Source organism: Buceros rhinoceros, unplaced genomic scaffold (genome assembly GCF_000710305.1).
Source record: "Buceros rhinoceros silvestris isolate BGI_N320 unplaced genomic scaffold, ASM71030v1 scaffold1563, whole genome shotgun sequence".
In the NCBI taxonomy this organism is placed as follows: domain Eukaryota; kingdom Metazoa; phylum Chordata; class Aves; order Bucerotiformes; family Bucerotidae; genus Buceros; species Buceros rhinoceros.
Window position 1 is genome coordinate 86385 of NW_010402888.1, and position 18060 is coordinate 104444.

Genomic DNA, 18060 nt, shown 5'->3' on the forward strand with positions numbered 1-18060 from the left:
CCCAGTGCCTTTCTCAGGACTTCAGCACTGCCGAGTTTAAGCCATGGTGTCTTCTCTGCCTTAGCTCTTCATTCAGGTCCTTCATCCAGGATTTCAGAGCACCTTTTTAGCCTTAATTACCTATGTTTCTGTGCTTACCTGTCATCACCTCTGTGAAGTGACCACAGTAAATTATTAACACTAGTAGTTTTATCAAAGTAATTTCTTATAATTCCCTATATTGTTTCTCTAAGACAGGCTTTACAATAGCCTCAGTATAACTGTTCTGAAGTTTAGCATTATAGCTTAGACTGGGGAAGCAGGAAAAACAAAATTTGCTTCAAGAAAACTTCCCTGCAATCCATGTGATTTCATTTTAAAACTAACAGTTTTATAGCCTCTATTTCAGCAATCTAGCCTGAGGCCTATTGTTGTTGTCTTTTTAAATATTCTTCTTTTCTTTGTCCAAATTTAGCTTTTCCTTTCTTTTTTAGTATTCTACCTTTCCAGATTTTGGATATGGTTTGGGGTAGTTGCTTTATGAAAAATTTTTTGCCAACTAGTTACTGCTTCAGTAGGCGTGAAAACACTTGTTTGTGCGCTTGTTCATTAACGTACATCCTGCATAACCACTTTATTTCCTACCTCCAGCAGTCAAGGAGCAGGATGCACAGGTGAGAGTTGCTTCAGAATAATTACAGATTGTCAATATTTAGATTTTCCTGGATTATACATAGATAACAGGATTTTCCCAGAAGACTTTTTCCCTTATTCTCATACTAGATCCACTTCACCGTATTCCACTTACAGGATATTTGCCCTGCGAGAGTATCAGATGATTTCATAATTGTAAAGTTTATTTGAGACAGCTACTAAAGACAGTGAAATGCCTGTTTTTCCAGAATCTGAATCAAGTAAGAAACAGATAACTGTTTGCAACAGTTTTAGTTCCAAGGGACCTGGTTTTTTGAGGGGAGAATTGTCTGCTTGAATTTTTTTATTCCACTCTTTTTCTCAGTGTTCCTAGCAAGTTTTAAATTCATTGATGAAGAACTGACAATCACTGGAGTGTAGTCTTGAAGTTAAGTTGCTATTGGGATGCTCTGCCACCTGGGACCGTAAGGGTCTTCTGGGCTGCTAGGTTTGAGAGTAAGAATCTGTGTGCAGGAGGGAGGGAGTGAATCTTTGCTCCACTCATTGTTTTGTCTCTTAATTCTGCTTCAACTTATTTTCATGATATGGAGGAGGAAAGGAACTTGATCCTTTAGGCAGTTGGGAACACTGATACGGTACATCGTTTTGTTTGGATGAGATTCCCCAGGTCATTCATTTTCAGTGGATTGGCGGTGTATAAGAAGTTGACAGTTAAAACAATCTGCCTTTGTACTTCATTATTGCAGATCTCTAGTTTTCATAATGTTAAAAGGGATTGATTGTTTATATATAACTGGTGATATCATATCTATGTAGTGGACTGATGTACAGTAAAGAACGTGGCTCAGAATTTTGGTTGCAAAACAATCATAAAAAGTCTTTAGAAGTATTCTTAAACTAGAGGCACCCACAATTCACAGAGCAGTGGGAAAGCAGACAAGGAAGGTGCTCTCTTACCTAAAACTGTTTATAGAACAGCAGCTGAGATTCTGTGTGCTAGATTGTTTACTTTCACTGTATTTCTTCATTTTCAGCTTTCCTGAAATGGAATATTTCCAGCAAGAGAATGTGAGGAAGATTCTTACAGATGTTCTGTTCTGCTACGCCAGAGAAAATGAGCAGTTGCTTTATAAACAGGTAAAGAAAATACTGTACAGGTGGCATTCATTGACTCAACATCTCTATACGGTTTGACAATAATGTAGTTCTGTTGTATCCAAAGTTGTATCATAATGCTGAAGTAATCAAAGAGCTGCTTGTCAGATGGATAGTAAGAAAAGTAAGCTCATTGAATAACATATGCTTTTTCCTCATAAGACAGTCCCTCAAATTGTTTCTTTTAAGTTGCTAAGTTGACTAACTTCAAATTTCTTAATAAACAACAGCTTTTTCTTCAGTTATGGTTAAGACAGTAAAAGAAAAAGAAGGGTTTTCTGTGCTTAGGTAAAGAAAGAAAGTGTGCAGCAGGATTAAAAATGGTACTGAATATACAAAAGACATAGTAGTGACTTCTGAAATTCAAGCAAGGTTACCATTTTAGGTTTAACAGAATATTTTTTAATTCTTGTTCAGTGTTCTGAAGCCATGTGGTACCTTAGTGAATAGATCCTTTATCTAACCCTGTAGCATCCAAGTACAATGCAGCTGACAAATTCCTCTTGACTGAAGGATAAGGGTGCTACAAGTACCACTTTTACAGTGCTACCTGAAGAAGAGCCTGCTTTCAATAAAATGGTAAAGAAACCTTAAAGCTGCATGAAATGTGCATCCATATGGGATGCAGGCTAAACTAATTTAATATTTGTTCTGAAGGTTTTGAAGGGAGTATAAGGTTGATCCTAAATTAATACAGCAAGACCAATATGCAGACTAATGACGTAAGTATATTTGTGTTTGTATCTTCAGGCTATTAACTGTAGGATGGGCAGGAACTGACAAACTGATGAATACACTGCATGCATGGACAAAGAAAAAACTGTAGAGCAGCAAACAAGTAGATAGAGAATTTTTTATAACAAAAATACAGAGGGTTGATCAATGTGAAGACTTTTATAAGACACTGTATGCTTTCACGCATGGTCTGTGACCACCCAGTCCTCAAGCTAGGAAATTAATGGTGTTTTGTGGGGAAAAAAAAAAACACAAACTACCACAAACAACATGAGTTGAAGGAACAATTACTTCTGAAGAGCTGTCTTGCAAACTATATCAAAAATCAAATATATAGTTATCAAACGTATGAAATGTCTATCAGCTGTTTATTTCTTATGTTTGACAGACTGTGAGCAAGGAATAGTCTTGCCTGAGAACAAGAAAATGAGATTTGTGAACTGTATTTTGAAGGGCACTTGCTAAAGAAAACACTTCAGCAGTATTCAGCCTCCCCTTTCTAGTGAATATATGCCAGAGTACTGATGATGGGAAAAGGGGAGAACACATTCCAGCTAATTTAGTCTATCATTTATTGAACAAGAAGTATTATTTTACTCTTTGTTATGACTTAAAAGGATTTAATTACCCTCTGCTCATATTTAAAAACCTCTTGATTTCTTACCAAGAAATAATACCTTTCTACATAAGGATGGAATATTTAGCCAGATCAATTTTTTTTTAAAAAAAAGCCCTGAGTTTCATCACAAGCTGTTAAAGCTATTATTTTCTACTAGGTGACACCCCGTTTAACATAGACCATATTGTTAATAGTTATGGGATTTTATGGAATTAATGAGACTGTTATCATGTAGTAGAATGTCTTGCTGAGTTAATTGAAACTGCAGAGATTATATAAATGGTATTAATGAACTTTGTCTGCCTGATGCCTCAGCTTTAATAAAGACTGCTTGGTGGGCTAAATGAACATAGGCAGATAAAAGAACAGGTTCAATTTTGCGAGCCTACAGGCTGTTGACAAAGAAAACTTCTTTACCTCTGTTTTCAACTGCTGTGCATCAGTAGTGCAGTAATTCCAGGAAGCACTTGCCACGGGACTAAGGGCGGAGGTGAAGTGCGGAAAATTAAATAAATATGGATCATGAAAAACTGTTGATTTAATGTCTCTGAATTGTGTCCATTATGTCACCCAAGTCTCGTGATGCTGTGCCAAGTCCACAAAGTAGGAAATGACTGTGATTTCCCTCTTTCGTGGACATGTATCAGTTCTATTAGGAGCTTTTTTTTTCCTTACCTCATTTTAAAGGGTAGTTTTGCTTGTTTATTTGTTTGGTTTAATGCTCCTGTTAGCTTATTAGTAACAATCCTGCTTTTTTGTCTATGTGTCCCTCTTTTTAGATAACATTTCTTTCATGTCCATCAGTACCCTTCTCTGAATTAGCTAAGAGGAAGTACTTTGTGGAGGTGACAGGATATGGGGGGTTTTCCCTCTTTTAGCAAATACCTGTGTTGCAGTCAGTCTTTCTGTCCTATTATTTTTATTGGTTCTGGTTTTACTATTGACTCCAGCCAGACTTCCCATAATAATTTCTACTACATCAAAGCCTAATGTGTTTTCTTGAAAATAATGGTTACCATTAATTGATCAATAACCAATCACCTCCAAGCTGCGCTCTCCACAGTGACCTGAATACAAAGCCCAAATTAAGGAGTTTGTCTTTATATTCAGCATCCATCATGGGATTGGTCCTGTTGTTCCCTAAGAGACTTCCTCTGTCTCATTTGTATGACTGCATGCAAGATCTACATTTGTATTAGAATTGTAACACTTGGGCAATAAATGAAAATTTATGCTTCTGGTTGTCAGCTTCTGTACAGGACTCGATGTTTCTCTTTCAAAATATTTGGAAAAAGTAACAGTTTCTTGAAAATTTGTATACTTGTAAATGATGTATATCTGAAAGCTATGACATTTTATTGAAGCTATTGCATAGCATCAGTGTGTAGTCTTACAAGAAGTAATCAATATTTGTTTGATATCTATATATGCATTAAAGTTGTCTTTGTAGTAAGTTTTGTGGGTTTTTTGACCAGTGTGACATTTGACTTTCCCTAGTCAAATGGAGTAGAATGTTGTGAAGCTGTATTACAGATTTTAAAGACAGAATCCTCACTGGATTCATTGAATTTTTAAATAGCAGCTGTAAACAGAAAATCTAAAGAGAATAGTGTAGTGTACCTAATAATATGTAAAAATTACTCTTACCGTTCTTCTGTAAGACTAGTGCCAGAATTCTGGTCCTAGTAACGCTGGAAAGAAATTGTGTCTATTAAGCTAAATCACTAGGCTAACTATAGTTTGCTCATGATTTGATTGTCCTTAGAGAAGTCAATATAATTTTCAAATGTGTTGATTCACTTTTATTGTAGAAATGCTATATTTCTGGTTTTCTTTCAAAATCATAGACTGTATTATGAAATTAATATTTTGTTGTAGCTGGGAAGTGTCATAAAATTATCTGAGCTCTGTCAACTTATTTATTAACACTAAAGAGTTTTAGTAAACTGCAGCATTGAAAAAATACGTGTACGCATATTACACTGCTGGATTTTCTTGCCAAGCTAAAAATCTCTTAAACATTTGAAGTACTCCTGTAACTGAAAGATCAGAGATATCTTTTTGAAATCCTGGTATTTCATCATCTGTTCGCTTTGTTTTTGTTGTATGTGGGCAGCCACATTATGATTCTACTTTATTATAAAGTTGATATATTATTACATTGGAAGAATCTATGATGTGCTTTTATCTTTTATAACTAATTCTTATTTTATGTCCTCTTTCTTCAGCTTATATGTTTACAGCTTAGGTGGTAGTTTTATTAGATTCTCAAGTTTTTGGCATTTCCATTTCTCTTATTTCATGTTAGTATATCAGGGCGAATAAAAGATTAGACGTGGAGCTGTTAATTAACTGAGGGCTGTGAGTAAGTATGAAAGTAAAAACCAGGTTATCTAAAATTATTTAAATATTTTTGTCACTTGCATTTATTGTCTAATCCTGGACCTATCTCTCTGTCTCTTCTGTTCCTTTCCCTCTTGGTATGAGTGATTGTAAGACTTGCAGAAATCTAAAGTTGTCAATTTGTAATCTAACACATATTGTTGTATTTGGGAATTTTGCATCAGCTCCTGAAACCAAGCGGCTGCATTGGGTTTAATCTTTTTTTTTTTTTCCCCCAACTGAATTTGTATTTAGCCTTCATCTTTCATAATAGACCCTAAAGGTTCAGAAATAGGAAGAGGAAGAAAAAGACCGAATTTCAGTAGTTTTGCTATCTTTTGCCTAGTCCCCCCAACTGCTCTTGCTGCAACCTTACAGTTAAGGCTATAACTGTTTTCTCAGCCCTGAAGAAACTAAAATTAAATTCCTAGGATTTTAGTTGAAAGTACACTGAGAAATTTCCAAACCTCCTTTTTTTCCTTCAACACTGCTAGGTATTGGCATTTCTCTTACAAACAGGTGGGATTCACTAACATGCACCCAAACACATTCAAAATAGATAATGATTTAGAGGGGGCTTCCACATTTACCTCTCTGCTCAGTTTGGACTTCTTAAGGAAAATCCCCATTATTTCTAATAAAAATTAAAGGTTTTTAGTAGTTAATGGGTCTGTTTGATACATGTGGAACTGATAAGCTAAGTCACTGATACTGAATAATCCTCAGATGCTACATGGAATATCAACTGATACACCATCAAAGCAGGAGGATAACTGCAGAAGAAGAATTATTGTATTTGCATGGAATAATTCCTATTCATTCATTAACCAAAACAAGGAAGTTTCAGCTCAAACCAGGAAGTTTAGCTCAAACCGGCACGGAGCCCAACTCTCCTGACATAACCAAATTCTCCAGTACGATACTCCAAATCCTCATTTTCCCTGATCTAATCCAAGGGAAGGGACTGAATATCTGCTAAAGATGTTTCATTCTACAGGCTATAGTTTTACCTGCCAGTGCCTTGCTGATTGCCAGCTGGGTTGCTCGTTTCCTGAAGCAGTTGCTTCTGCTCCTGATAACAAATTGACCAGCCCCAGGTGAATCAAGGCAAATCAAGACTCCTTTTTGTTCCTGGTGGGCATTGATAAAAGCACCAATGGCTGGACTGGGTGGCCCAGCCAGACTTCAAATGCTTGCTTAAGTCCTCAACTATCCCATGTTTTTTCTTTCCAATCTGCTTGTTGCATTATTTTTTCTGTATCTCAATAGAGATTGCACATGTAAGTAATAGTATGTAATGGAACATTATGAGGTCTCACTGTGACAGTGTTATAATAAGTTTGATGTTGATGTAATGACTTTAAAAAAAAAAAGGAAAAAAAAAAAAAACCTTTTTTTTTTCTCATGTCCGTAGGAAAATAAGTCTCACTTTTTGATTTCCCAATGGCTTCCTTTGTCTCCTCTAAAAGATACTGCTATGCTGGTTTGTAACATGCGATAAAAAATTTATTTTCAATTTTGTAAGTTGTCCCTATTGCAGTTCTTTGTGCTGTGGATCATGATTGTGATTATCATAAATAAAATTCATATTTATGAACATAGATCATGGAGTAAACTGCCAGGTGCAGGGTTGGCTACCATTGACAATTTGTTGTCTGTTGTATTAGAAAAAGGGAGAATAACTTGATTTCATGTATTATAGAAGAATAAACACTTGGACTTAATCAGAATTTAAGATAAAAGCCATTGATTATGAAACCATTCTGTTAAGAATGTAAATATCCCTGCTTTTAGTTATTCTGCACCTACATTTTGCTGGCCGCCTGATGCTATGTATTAGAAACTATTGTATGACTGGAAAATCTTACTACACTTTTGCTTCCTTTTATGTTTAGGGTATGCATGAACTTTTAGCTCCCATTGTCTTTATCCTGCATTGTGACCACCAAGCTTTTTCACATGCCAGTGAAGCTGCACAACCAAGGCAAGCATTGTGTTTCATTTGTATAGTATTAAAATAAAAATAAAGAAAATAAAAAATTCAAAGATAAATGAAATTGGCTGGGCTAGAACTTAAAAATATGTGTTCCTTAATTCTTTCTTATAATTGATAAAGTAGGTACTGGAAATGGTCACATCCTCATGCTGTTATGGGAGTGTCTTCACTTCATCCTCCCTACCACAGCTTCTGAAAGGGGGATTAAAAGTGTAGACATTGGCCACTTCAAGATAATAGCTGGCGAAAAAAGTGAAGACAGGAAATGTAAAGGGAAATTGTACTCAAAAAAGTTGCATACCTACTGTTTCACCTCATTCTTATTGCGAGAAATGGTTTAGTTTTTGTCATTGCAGAGAGGAGGCAGGATAGAGAATTGTAGTCATAGAATGGACATGTTAGCAACTCTCCTCGTATCTTAAAAGAGAAAAACATCAATGTAGACAAATTCTTGTCTTTCATCACCTGCAGTATCTGACTATCCTTTGACTTGGTAGTAGCATTAAGTTATTTAAAGTTAAGTTAACATTAAGTTATTGACATATTTATAAAATCTTACATCAAACACGATTGTCAGCCAAATTCAGATGCTTTTTTCTCTTGCCCTATATGTAAAGGTGGTTTTTTTTTTAAAATAAAAAGATAACCTATTTGCCCTCTTGGATCATTTGTGATATTTAAGTCATTTCATTTGTCTTTTTGCACTCTCTTGAAATACAGCAGCGAATAAAAGCCAATTTAATTACGTGTAGTGTATACTATAACCTCTGTTAGCACCCCTTGGCATGGCTATATCCAAAGACAGTTAAGCATAAGCACGGAAATTATTTACAAGTGTGCATTTTTATTCAATGTGTGTTCTTAGATATCCTGAAATTACCTAGAAGATGCTCTTCAGTGCTAACTAACTTAAAATAGCCATGTGTTATGCACAGCATTCTGTTCCATCCCCTCTGAAAAAGTAAAGCTCAACAGCAAAGTAGATGGAAAAGAGGTGCTGTCACTGATTAATTGCTGTTAAAGTACAATGAAAGTACAGGCTATTGAAACACAATAAATTAATGTTTTGATACTGCATATTTGACCAGTAACCATTTTTTGTTGTTGTTTGGGACAAACAGCGATAGATTGTGCAGCAATCAATTATTCTAGATCAAGCATATTCAAATAATACATTGTGACATTCAGTAATTTGTTATTTGGAATAATTAGATGGTTACTTCATTGTAGTGCAGACAAGGCAGCTAATTTGGTTTTGATCTTTGTAAAAAGGAAAGACTTCATTTGTTCAATGGAGTTGCTCTTTTTAATTAAAAAGGCTAGTTTTCTCATTTGCACTTTATATGAAAGTTGGCTTATAAATACATAATAGTACATGCAGAAGCTGACCAAAAATAAACATTCACATTTGGATTGTTCACTGTTGCCTTTTTCAGCGAGGAAATGAAAGTTCTTTTGAATCCTGAGTATCTGGAACATGATGCCTAGTAAGTTTTAACAACCTCCTTTACATTTAATTTGCTCTTATATGTAATACATTATTTAACACCAAGTTTCTGCATTCTTCCCCTTCAGTGCAATGTTCACACATCTTATGAAAACTGCAGAACATTGGTTTTCAACTTTTGAACATGACAGTCAGAAGGTAAATATTGCTCTAAAATGTATTTATTCTATTTTTAAGCAAATGTGATTTTTAATATGATTGAAGTAATTTAAAGCTAATAAGGCATCTTCTCTTAAACAACTTGGTGAAAGCAGGCTCAAAACATCTGTATGCTTTAGAGGCTCTTCAGAATTTGGGCATAAGCACTTCTAGAAAGTCTTCCAGTTGAGAGTTCCTGGCGGCTGAAAAATCACTTGGTAATCAAAAGCCAAACATGCAAACACAGATTCTCCTATGTATGAGTGACGTTCTTTGTGTAGCATTCAGAAAAATGCCTGTTACAGGCCCGTCTGTGTGCTCAAAACCTGTGCAGACGTCATGTTAAATAAATGCGTATAGACAGTGTTTAACGTATTGAGGGTTGAATTGTTTTCAATTGTTTGCAATATAGACAATTTACTGTGAAACCAGAACTTTAATCATAGACTTTTATCAGGGTTCAGGGTTCATCTTTCCCTGAATTTATCACTCTGTTTCCTTACTTCTTTCTTTCTCAGCCCTGAGGTATTCAAATTGGGGGAATGTCTGTGCCCTCAGATCTCCTCTGTAGCTATACAGACTACACTGTGTTTAGTACATACCTTCTTTCCATAGAAGAGCTTTCTCTGTCTTCTGAGTTTAGCTCTACAGAACTCTCCTTTGCAGGAACCTTCTAGGGGCCATCTGGTCTTTGCCTGTAACCATTTTTCATGGATGGCATGAGGCACAATTCCCTCAGTCAATTGCTCAAGATTTCCTTTGAATACTTTTTTCCTGTCTCTTTCCATGTTTACATTTCTCTCTTTTTTTAATTCTGAAAAATTCTTTGAGTGATGGAGTGTACTTAAAAGGCTCTAGCCAAACATAGCCGTGTTACAGGTATTGCCAATATTTTCAGTGTATGATATCCTAAATGAGTTGTCCTTCAAACTGAGTTCCAGCTTCATTCACTGTAGCATTTTTCATATGGAACATGGAGTGTATCTAGAGTTAACAAAAGGGAGTAAGAATTTGGTTGGTTTTAGATGTCCACATGTGCACCAAAACTTATATTTGCAAACTATAATTAGGAAATGTTAGTTTGAGAGCTGGTTTTGCCTGCTGTTGAGGAAAAACATATTCACCCAAAAACATAAAAACTTCTATTTTCTTTAAATGTTTAAATCTATCTGTGTATATATTTTATTAGACATGAAGCATTGGCATCTTGGCCTAAGCTACCTACAGTTATCCATTACTATTTGGATTTGGGTTTTTACTTTATTCTCAGTAAGGGTAAGGCATATGAGATACAAATTTTATGAACTTATTACGTAGTCACTTTTATTTCAGCAACAAAGCTGTGAGACAAGTTTCGTCAAATGTAGCTTTTCAGAATTAGTGTATTCAAATGTATTTGTTCCAGTTTCAGTGACAGAGGTGGTAAAGTCTGAGGTTGAATTTTATTCTGGGAAATAGCTAGGTCTGCTTACAGATTTGCAGTGCTCGGGTAGAAGGTTGAAGTTTACATTGCCCTTTCCAGTCCTTTTGTGGCATAAAAAATTAACAATGGAAAGCGCATGGATTAATATCTAGTTGTTTGTTCTCGTTCTTTGCAAACACGTATAATCTTTAATAATCCTTTCTTGTGCATACGCCTTTTACAATCGTGACTTTGAGGGTTAGCTACATAATGAAGTCTGAATCTTCACAAAGGAAGCAATGAAAGTTTCTGCTCTGAGAGACATGTTACATTTTATAGCCTCTAACAGTTGGTTCCATTACTTCCAATTGCCATTAGAGGAGCTTCTCCAACTACTCCATTCCCTAGTGGTTAATGAGAGAAATCTGTCCACGCTTTATACTTGTACTACGTCCTAGCCTCTCTTTACTGCAGTAGCATTTGTTTACTAAATGCATGGATATATAAACTGTATTAGTACTGACTGCCAGCCATTCCAGTTTGTGTTGTGGTAGGTAATGTTTCGTGGTAGGTTTGGTGACTGTGTTCCTCATATTTGATCTGAATTTTTCTGCTGCATTTCACTGGTATCTCTATTTAAACTATTCTTAGAGGTGATTCTGTTGCTCTCCCATAAACATTATAACTCACCTCTGAGCCGTCCTGCTTTTTGTATTCATACTCTGAACGGCATCCCTTTGGGATTGCTCACTTATATGTTGTGTTAGCAGAAGACGATTAAACACATGCACTCAATTTTTTGTCAAAACTTAGAAGCTTGCAAAAAGAAAATGTGTTTTGTCTCATGTGGCAACTTAATATATAGTGAGTACGGGCAGGGCCACAGTATCACGTTGTCCACTTTGCTTCCGTGCCTTAGGCACAGGCACTGAGAGTTCTAGTTAAAGATTCTAAAGTTGCTTGGTCATATTTGTTAATTTGAGCGTCTTTCTGTTTGGGCTGTTTCTTTCACATCAGCTGATGTGATTTTTTGAAGCAATTTCAAGTGACTAAATCTATTGTCATTTTCTCAACTAAATTGCATGAGAGAAGACCACAGACAGACCATGTTCACTCTAGTCATCCACGAAGCTTCTTGGGGGAGTGCACCAAATCAGACGGCGTGGACATTCAAGGCACTGACTATTGATTGCAACTGCTGTCCCCAGTTTTCCGTTAATGGAGTTAATTTCTGAGGTGCTGATGGACTGCAGTTTGATGGATATCATTTACTTATTTCATGCTTTTAAAAATGACAAGCCAGCATATATTATTTGATGTGCTTAGCCATGCTGATACCAGTCAGTCTGACGGTCAGCAACGTGTCAGTGTTGCATTACGCCAATGTGCGCAAATGCTGCAAGTGACAAATAACTCCAGTTTTGGTACTCCTCCCTAAGAGGAAGCTTGCTTTAGTTTTGGTATTCAGAATCTTTCAACACTTGAGCCAGTGTTAAGAGTCCATCTTCTAATTTTGTAAAGGTGGCTTTAAACCCACAGGCGACTAATGAAGTAAAAGCTAATCTGAGTAACTAGCTAGTCCTTTCATATTACAAATTCAAATAAGCGTAACAATTCTAATGTTGAGATTTCGATGCAAGGACCTATGCCTCTAATCAAGGAAAGCTTAAAAATACAGACCTTTGAGTCATCAGGTACGAGTACCTGCAGTGGTCAAGCCGAAATTAAACTCAACTTGAATAAACAAGAATAAAGTTCATAACCCAGGTGTGTGCCAAGTGATGGAACATGCACAGTCTATGAATATGTAGTTACAGACTTTAATGATATTTTCAAAGATAAATTGATTTGATTATGCAAAAAATTACTATAGAGTGGCATTTAACATGGAGGCAGTGTTATCATATCATACTCTGAGTGGTTTTCTGTATAGAAGGAGATTAGGAGATAGATACTCTTTTTCAGTATTTTGCATTCTACCACGTGACCGAGAAAATAATGAAATGGGTCTGAAACAACAATAGGAAATAGCCATACAATGGAGAACAAAAACCAGGGTAAGAAGAAGGCTGCCTGAATATGGTAATAAATCAGTTAATAGAATTATAAAAGGAGGTAGGAGAAACATCCTATCTCAACATACCTGCAGCTATGAAGAACTTCAGCATTTAAGTAAGCAGCAATGTTTCTCATTGAAGATGCTAGATGTTTTCTTTTAAATTTCTGTTTGGTAGAACAGAAAAGATTTTGAATGAAAGGATGCCATTTCAGTGAGTTTTATTTGACAGTCTGAGGAAGCTTCTGTCAATGATTTGCTAGGGAAGCTTAAATGAATATATCTTGATACCAAAATATCATGGCAAAACCCCGTGCACTGTAACAGACAGATCAATCCCTTTGCTGCAATCACAATGGCAAGGCAACAATTAAGCAGATTTTAAGATGCAATTTATAATCAATCAGATCCTTAAATAAAAGTGTTTTACCTGAAATCACTGCTCAGCATTGTACCATATTTTTTCAGTACAGAAATGGAAAACTGAAGAAAAAAATATTTCAAGCAAAGGAGATCAACATTAAAAAATGGGCTTTTTGATAGAAATTATTAAATGTTTGATGCCTACTTGAATGTTAAACTATGTTGTTCATGATTATGAAATACAGGTACTTCTCTTCCTTCCTCTTAAAATGCTGATACAGAGAGAATGGGGTTGAAGAGGGACTATAACCATAGGAAGCAACATGAGAGATAGTTTATACAACAGAAAAAACCACTTTCTTTGCTATTGAATGTTTAAAATAATGTGCTTTTCACTGTATTGAACCAAGTAAATTTGTCTTACAGCTGTTTAAGCTGTAATGAAGCCTTCTAAAATTATTAACCCTTTGACCTTGGTAATGCTTCTCTACTAATATACTGAGGAAAATGGCAGAAAAACAATAACTATTTTTTAAAGTGAAGCTTTCGGGTCAGAGAGCCGTGATGACAGATTGCAACAAAATCATTGCAAATTCATCTCTTCTTACTGTTCCAAATTTCCCCCCTTTTATTACTTTTTATATTGGTCCTGAGAGCTTAATTCTCCATTTCCCTTTTCCCAATCTTTCTCTTGATAGGTTTGACTCATTCTTTTTTAATCCTTGTCCTCCTTTTTACAGTTTCCTATTCAGGGCACTTCATTATACGCTGCATTTCTTTCTAGCATTCTGTCTCTTTTTTCAGTAATACTTCAGTCTCTTGCAAGACAAAATTTAAAGCAGTATCAGGTTCAAGGAAGAAATACTCCAGTAGTTTTCTTCCTCTGTTTTCACTTGGTGTGTATCATGTTCTAAATCATTACTTAGTTTGTACAACCTTTAGGTCCAACCAACTACCTTGTAACCATCGGGTTCATCTCACTGTTCTATTTCTTTTTTGTTTTAAAAATTTTCTGCTGCTTTATGTAAGTTGTGTAGATTTTGAGGTACAGCCACCAGGTTTTCTGAGCAAGGGAAGCCTGTTTAGAAAAGATCGTTCGAAAATCAGTTATTTCCTGTTTGGTATGCAACTTTTTGTCCTCTGAGGGCATATATTCTTTACTAAGCTTCCACTCATCATCTGCTCTGGACTGACTCAGCCTGCTGATTTTAAAGCTGAAATAAAGTCTCAGCACTTTGTCAGAGCGTGAAAAGTAAAGTACACGCGTAAAAATTGACATGTAGAACAAGGGGAGGAACCTTGGCATGCCTGGGGAGGGAAGTCTCACAATACCTTCCGCAGAAGTGAATACTTGAGCTTCCTCTTTTGCTGTAAAAGAAACAAGTTACTAATATTTTTATACAATGATTACAAAAAAACTTATCTCTTGTAGACAATCCCTTTAGACAATAATACTTTGTGTAATGTTCTTTTTTTCCCCATTTTGTCTGTCTGCAGGAGAAGGATGTGATGATTACACCTATGCCGTTTGCAAGGCCACAGGACTTAGGCCCGTCTATTGCTATTGTAGCAAAGGTAAACCAAATTCAGGATCATCTGCTGAAGAAACATGATATTGAGCTGTACATGCATCTGAACCGACTGGAAATCGCTCCACAGATTTATGGATTGTAAGTATTTGCAAAGCATTATTTAATTTTATTCCTTCTGGTTTTATTTCATTATATTGGGACATTTTTTCCCTTAAATTTAGGATTAGAAAAATGGGGCTAAAGAAGAAGTACTTCATATCTCTTAGAACTTACTCAGTTAGCTGCATTAAGGTAAATCACACTTCAGTGTTGTACTTGTGACAGTGGTATTCACAGTGCAGATAAAGTCCATTCAGCTACACGTTAGAGAACTTCACAAATACTGACGGTGCAGTGATGAACTACGTACAGAACCAAGTATGTTTCTGTATTCTGCCTGTGCTTTCCTATAAGAGGAATGGGATAATAGGATACAAAGAAGGAGGGAAGAGGAAGATCGTTAGTATTGAGTAGTTTATTTACTTAATTTTATCGCTAGTTCAGTATCAGTGAACTGTGACCTATTGCAATAACGAGCTTTTGAGTGTTGGTAGTGCAAGTGTGGTGGGGCATGTTAAAAGTTAAGGCATGGAGCTAATAAAGTGTCTGTATGTGGAGTCAGCCCAGGTAGTCCTTTTTGGATGGCTCAGTCTGTTCAGGTGGTTGTGTGTCATGCGTTCTGGGAGGCTTGTTGGGCCAGGTACAACTTTGTGTGTGGCCCTGTCCATGTGTTCGCACAGCATCGCGTCCAAACCACTTTACGGCTGCTGTAGTCAGTCTAGGTCAGTACAAAGCATGCAGCTTGAATGAACAAGGAGTAGCTGTGAGTTGGCTGTGGTTTTGAGGAAGAATTTTGCCTTCATCATCTGGAATTCTAGACATTTGATTCATTTTGTTCATTCCTTAAAGAGTTGGCAAGCTATATGTGCAGTTGCATTGACAGAAAAATTGTTTTTGGTTTTTTTACTTTTTTCCAGTGATTTGAAGTAATGTAAGCTTTGCCTTAAAAAACCAAACTTTTGCTATAAAAATTCATTTATAGGAGTGAATTGCCAAGAGTACTTGTGAATCAGATTTAACAACTCAATAGAAAATACAGAGAGGGAGAGAAAAGGTGACTGTGTAAACGTCAGGCCATAATTGCAATACTTAACATTAAGGTCTAATCTGATGTTACAGTAAAAATGCTGAGACATAGTATACCCTCAAGAGAAGAGTTGAACTAAGACTGAGTAGTAGTCCCAGACTTAGAAATAACATATATGAGGAAGATAAATGTAATTCTACCAAACTTACTTAAATAGTTTTGAGAGGAATGGGTTACAGGGAGACAAAGAATAATAAGCAAGTAAACTCAAGGTATTTAAAGTATGAAGCGGACAGATTGTCCCATCACAGTATTTTTTGCATAGCGTATAGTTGTGTATTTTCTTAATATCTTCACTAGTCTGGAAGAGAAAGCAAAATAATAAATTTTATAGTATTCTTCAGGGGTAGTAATGAATAAGTAGGCAATATAAATATCAAGGAAAACAGACAGTGTTCCTTTTCTATGAACACTTACAAAAACACACAGAAAATAAAATAAGATAAACCTCAGAAATTTGCAAACAGATAATCTGGGGAAAAAATAATTCGTACTGTATGTATTTTCTTCAGGATAAGATTTTGCCTTTCAGTAAGAGAAATAATTGAAAGAAAAAAATTGGACTTTAGCTCAAAACATAACATTATAATAACAGAAGAATGATGCAGTCTGATGTGGCATAAGTAGAACTGAATCTGAATAAAGAAATATACAGTTAAGGGAATGAATTATGAGAGAACGCTTCAGGCTGACTATTAGGAAAACTTTACTAACAGGGAGCTGTTAGACAGTAAAATAATATATCAAAATTAACAAAGGGAAAACCACAGAATATTTTAAAGACAGGCTTTGAAAAACTCTCAGAAATGGATAGTATCATAGAGAATGAGTCTGCGATGGCGGAAGAGGAAAGCAGGTTGGTTGCCTGTGAGGTCATACCCTTCTCTGATTTCTGATTTAATATAGAGGACAGGAGAAAAATAAAAGGAAAGGAACATGAATGTATTGAATTATTCTCGCCTTTAATGATGTCTGAACTCCTTAGAGTAGTAATTTCCAGTACTGAGACAGCTGACAGTCTCTAGATGCTGGATACTTTCCTGTATTTAACATTTCTTGAAGTAGAAACAGCATATCTTAAACTAGAAACAGCATTTCTTAAACCTAATAGGCTATTAATAATTGCTAAACCCAACCCAAGTGCAGAATTCATGGGATCTTTTTGTTGAAGTTTATGGTTTTGCTGAAGTTTGTTGGATTTACCAACAATAAATACTCATCTGTCAGCCTTATACCACTCAAAAAATATACAAATGGTAGAAGAATGAATGGGAACTTCCCTCAGAAGATATTATGGCGCTCCTGGTGAAAAGTAGCAGCACAAAAGGCTTGTATGTCTTGGCAGTCTCCCCTAGCTTGAATAAGTTAAACAGTTTACTTATTTAAAAATAAAGTATTCTATACTTTGCATCCTTCTATAACCTTCTAGGACAAGGTGGAAACAATTCTTACTTCCTCTTCGTATTTTTATGCATTTGATTTCCACCTTCAATGTTTACAAATAGTCCTCTTATTTTTCAAACACTAGGGAGACTTGCTCTGCTGGGAGGTCAGGTACCCTAGTCTGTTGTACATTTCTTGTTGTACGTGTTCAGAAACTGCCCTTTAAAATAAAATGCCGTTACTTCTTGAAGTAACTCTTGCCTCCTTACAAGACCAACTTTCACAGGCATTTCAGTACCTATGGTACAACTCACTAATTTTGGTTGCTGTCCAGATACAAAGGATGTATGCTGGTTTTGTGGAAAAGTATACTCATTATAGTGTTTATCATATCAGTGTGAAAAATCTTTATTTTTAATTCATCAGTTAGTCATCTGCATCACGGAACAGACTTCGCATTACCTGGCTCTCTGGTATCATTGCTGGTCAGAAAGAGAACCCTGTTAGGTTTGTTTAGCAAGGTATGCTAATGCCCTCACTGCGCCATTCTTCAAGTCGGTGTCATATGCAGTAGCAGCTGTAGCACAGGCATTTCTGTAGCTGGAGATTTTGCGAGACCACGCATTCATTCACTTTCAGTCAGCCACTGCTTATCCTGTGATAGTTATTCAGCCACTATTAGTATCAGCCAAAATGGAACCAGCAACACAGAGATAAAGGCTTTGTCCCTTATCATTCCTCAGTCTTCTTTATTTGCCACGTCTCTAGCTTGTTATTAGACCCTCATATAATGTTTTGCAGAATAACATTGTTTCACTTTCCTGGTAGCACTGTGAATTGCGTACAGTCTAACCACACTGTAATAATTGCCTAATCATATCTAATTTTGTACTTTGTAAAGTAAAGCACAAGAATGGTTTGTAAATAAAATGGAATTTATTTCATTAACAGTTCAGTGACATGCTTCCTGCTG

The 18060-nt window shown here is 35.9% G+C and overlaps 1 protein-coding gene across 1 annotated transcript in view; it reads left to right on the plus strand.

Annotated features, from left to right (window-relative positions):
• Nucleotides 1-18060, plus strand: part of TBC1D5 (TBC1 domain family, member 5) — a gene marked incomplete at its 3' end in the record, with an annotated part of 143319 nt that overhangs the window by 57703 nt on the left and 67556 nt on the right. The window contains exons 7-11 of the mRNA XM_010132782.1: nt 1668-1770; nt 7420-7508; nt 8957-9007; nt 9096-9165; nt 14484-14656. Of these exons, the coding sequence (XP_010131084.1) occupies nt 1668-1770; nt 7420-7508; nt 8957-9007; nt 9096-9165; nt 14484-14656 (486 nt within the window). The remainder of the gene's footprint in view (nt 1-1667; nt 1771-7419; nt 7509-8956; nt 9008-9095; nt 9166-14483; nt 14657-18060) is intronic.